Genomic DNA, 4,370 nt, shown 5'->3' on the forward strand with positions numbered 1-4,370 from the left:
GCTGTGGCCTCAAAATTTCTTTAGGAATTTTCTAGTTTTAATATGTGAACCACAGATGTAACATCAGTAAATACAATATCATGAAAAATATTGACAGCTGTTATTGTGAGCTGGTAGATATGGGAGCTAAGTGCAGATTTGATGTTCAACCAGCAACAGAATTATCCAGTCAACAAACAAAAGTAATCCGTCTTGTTGTTTTGAGCTGGTTTGAGCTATGGACTTCCAGCATCATGCCACCATTAGACAAAAGTGTATGTCCAAGTCAGAGTCAAAGACCTCAATTAAATAAAGAATTTGTGGTTGGACTTAAAAATGAGTGTTCACTCAAAGTCCTTGTGCAAACTGGCAGAGCTTGAGCAGTTTTGCAAAGAAGTGAGAAAAGTTTCTGTGTAAACCTGCCTCATCCACATAGACTCAAATGAATAGATGCTGCCAAAGATATCTCTCCTAAAGATTGATACGAGGTTCTGGGGTCTTACTTTAGTCGAGATGCCAGGCGCTTCAGAGAGATGAAGCGATCCTGATTTTGGGCCAGACACAGAGACCCCGTCTTCACATAACCTGAAACACAAACACACCAAACCAAGGGAAAATCTTTTTGTGCAATAGGCTAACAGAGAGTCAGTACGGGACCTTTCACAGACTGCAGTGCACACCCCAGCCCCTTTACTCTTTCTATCCTGGGATTTCTCCCCTCTGTGTTAAATGTAAAAAGAGGGGTGGAATCTGCATTTGGCACTTCCCTCTGATATTGAATTTCTGGGGAGAAGTTTCACAGGAACTTAACTCTATTTTTGATAAGGAAATACAAATGAATCCTGTTTTGTTTCTGCTGATCTTTCAGGTTAAGAGCTCAGACAAGGGCAGAGCAAAAACTTTTGAACAAGCTTCTCCTGTTAGCAAGAAGATGCATTTTATTTCAGTGGATTGAGCCCATGACAATGTATGGTAATTCATTAGCAGGGTAATATCATTCATACAGTAAACCTTTGTCTTCATTAACAGCATCAGTATAAGTTAAACATGAGTAAAAGAACAACATGTCAAAGTGGCTCACCTGTTTTGACCCCAGTCTCCTCCTCTAGCTGCTGGTAAAGACTATTGGAGTAGTTTGCCATTTGACACTCAATGGAAATAGGCTTGGCCACACTGACAATTCCAGCACACAGTTTAGTTGTTCCTGCACCGAGTCTGCCAAACAAGATAACAGCACAGGCAACACAGAATTAGCACTATCCAATCGACAACTTTTTTTTTTTTTTAACAGATCCTCCTCGTCTTTATTCGCTCCTCTCACAGGGATGTCCCAGGTTAGGGTTGGTCACTGAGCGTAGACTGCTGAGCTAGAGGGAATTCAGAGTCTTTCACAAGGCCATTTTAGCCAGTCAACACTTCACAATTCAACTCTAAAACATTGCCAACCCATAAAATAACAGACATTCATCTCACCTGCCCTGCTCCAGCAGTACTATATCAGTCCAGCCCAGTTTGGCCAGATGGTAGGCCACCGATGTCCCCACAATGCCTCCTCCACAGATCACCACACGGGCCTGACTGGGCAGTGGCAGCAGCTGGGAGTCTCCACTGACAGCCATACAGAGGGGGGAGGTCCAGAGGCTCCTGCCGGCCAGTCGGTACCCCGTCTGGGGAAGCAGCAGCCTGGGCAGCAGGACAGGGGACAGAGCCCTGGAGCTCCGCACACAGCTGCACATAGCTGTGCTTTCTGCAGCCACAAACACACACACAGCCTCACATACTGGTCAACGTTACTTTAAGGTAGTTTAAAATGTCAACAGTGCAAGCGTCAATATCTCATTTGTGTAAGGTTACACGAAGATACCTTGCTGTTCTTCATTCTGCTGTAGTGGAGACTAACTTACGTATGTTTATTATGTGATATTGTTTAACTCGACTAACGCAGCTTGGCATTTAATAACATTACAATAGTCAACACTTTGCAAAGAAAGACGGGGCCTGGGAAGCCGACATGGTTACCTTACAATGGTCCTTCAGCTGTCACAATGATATTATAGCGTTAGTTACATATTAGCTGACTTGTGTTACGTTAGCTCTAACGCATCGCTGCAGTTGTTATCCCTTTAGCAGCATAGCTAGCGTTAGCCTACAGTACGTTTTAGCACGTGTGTAAACTATCCTGAACTTTACCTTAGAGGTAAACAACCTTAGCTGAGCTGTACATTGGTAACGTTTCGTAAAAGTCCCCTGACATTTTGTGTTTTTAAGCTCCTAGGGTTAAAGTTAGCGGGACTGGCAGCTAGCGTGTGTAGCTTCGGCTATCGAAGAGCTTTAATGATTTATCCTTGTAGCTAAACGTCAGCAGGGTTGACAAACTTTTATCCCGGGCGTTTCCTTCATTGTTCATAACGACATAACACTCACCGAATCAGCCCAGTCCAGACGTGATATGTAAGGTCTGAGGTGAACAGCAGTGATATGACAGAAAGTCGTGTTTGGGTCCAGCAGTCAGTACCAATGTCAAACTAACTTCACTCACTGCCACTTCCGGTCTGAACCTCCAAAATCAAATGCTTCAGACTGAAGATGTTTTGTTGAAACGGAGTTATAAGTCCACAAACTTGAGTTAGCGTGTAGTTAATTTACTGGCCTATTTCAAATTAGGGCAACTAACCTGATTGAACTAATATACTTATATATATTACAAGGTCATGCATTGTGGGAAGTTGAATATATTATGTCGGCTAACTAACGTTACTCAGCACTCTCTTAAAGTTATAAATGACATTAAATAATTGTATTAACATTGTTTCTTTATCTGATTGCACTGTGGGCTTTTATAGGTCTACTGAAGGTACAGGTCTAGGTGTCTATTTTATAGGCAGTTTGCTAAAATTCACTGACACATTTGCATTTTTGGGAACTTTCCTTAGAATTAAAATGGTGTCTTTCTAAATAATGATGTTCTTTCGATATAATTCTAGTTTACATTTTTTAGTTATTAGTATTTTACTGGCAGAAATTTACCTACAGACTTAATCTAGAAAACCAATTATTTGAGTCCAACATCAACAGCCATACAAGCCAGACCAATCTGAGAACAGTAGGTAGTATCCAAATGATGGCATGAGTCTTCTCCAGCCTTCAAACACTTGTGTTAAAGTATCTAAACTGGGAGTTACAGATAAGAGTTACGAGAAGAAGAATAAAGGAATCCTACACACTGTTGGATATGTAGAGTCAACACAACTAATGCCATCTTGTGTCGTTTGATATTTTCTATGTATTGTGTCCTAACTTCCTTGCCTAATTGATTGAAATGGGCTATATTAGATGGTACATATACAGGTTTTGATCTAGTCTTGGTCCTTATTAGGGGACAACAGTGAATAGACTTGTTTCACACACCCAGAACAGAATAGGTTACCTTTAAATAGGTCTCCAGTGCTTTTCTTGCAGGTTGTTTGCCTCGAGGGAATTTTCCTTCGAGTTAACTGGTCAAATATGAGCATATATTAAACAGTACTATCAAAGAAGATTCGACATGCTTCAGAACAACCATGTAAGTATAACATTAGGTGGGGAATAGCATGCAGTGTATTTGTAGTCTATGCAGCCAAGAATAATATATACAAGACTGACCACTAAGGGGCGCCAGAAGCCAGCAGACGGGCACTGCTATTTGTCTCAGTGCTGTCTGCACCAGACAGTTGTTGCAGTGTTTCAGTGAATCTGGAATCTACAAAGATTCTTACAAAAGAAAGTCATATAGCTTGTTGTTGAAGGTAATGATATGTTATGGCATATTTGTTATAATTGTCAGACATTTTCACATTCTCAGTGGTTATTAATATAATTTTCAAAAGTGGTACCAATGTATCTTTCTTTAGAAAGGGTTTATAAGTTCTAAGTAATTGCTTTATAAATAAATCGTTTACCGGTGCTCTGTAGATGCAGTTATAAGTTATTTATAAGATCAAGTTTTGGTTTTATGTGAAAACTCATTTTACCTCTTCAGTTCATCAGGTGGACCCCTCCAATGGACCATTTGACCTCTGACCTACTAGAAAGGGCATATTAAATGGATTGGTAAGAACTTAATATTATTTTTAACATCAACTACTGCTGACCACTGATTTAATTGGTTATTATAAAGTGAGAAATCCATAAGGATCCATTAATGGGTTACTGTGCAATAATAATCTACTCATACATACCTGGACACTCTTCTTACTTATTTTTTTGTGCAATAACTAGATCTACCACTTAAGTGCAATAATTTAATTTAATTTAACTGCTAATTTTCTACTTAATGTCACTTATCCACTGTTTAACAACACAATGCCACTTATCGACTGTATAACAACACAATGCCATATATATTTATCCTC

The 4,370-nt window shown here is 39.8% G+C and overlaps 1 protein-coding gene across 1 annotated transcript in view; it reads right to left on the reverse strand.

The window, feature by feature from the left end:
• pdpr (pyruvate dehydrogenase phosphatase regulatory subunit) overlaps positions 1-2,530 on the reverse strand; it is a 13,590-nt gene extending 11,060 nt beyond the window's left edge. The window contains exons 1-4 of the mRNA XM_035682278.1: positions 2,404-2,530; positions 1,453-1,726; positions 1,061-1,194; positions 483-564 (exon numbers count right to left, since the gene is read on the reverse strand). Coding sequence (XP_035538171.1) covers positions 483-564; positions 1,061-1,194; positions 1,453-1,715 — 479 coding nt within the window. The 5' untranslated portion in view covers positions 1,716-1,726; positions 2,404-2,530. The remainder of the gene's footprint in view (positions 1-482; positions 565-1,060; positions 1,195-1,452; positions 1,727-2,403) is intronic.
• Positions 2,531-4,370: the final 1,840 nt, after the last annotated feature.

The sequence above is a fragment of the Morone saxatilis genome, unplaced genomic scaffold (assembly GCF_004916995.1).
Source record: "Morone saxatilis isolate NCDOM2014 unplaced genomic scaffold, NCSU_SB_2.0 Contig11, whole genome shotgun sequence".
Taxonomy (NCBI): Eukaryota; Metazoa; Chordata; class Actinopteri; family Moronidae; genus Morone; species Morone saxatilis.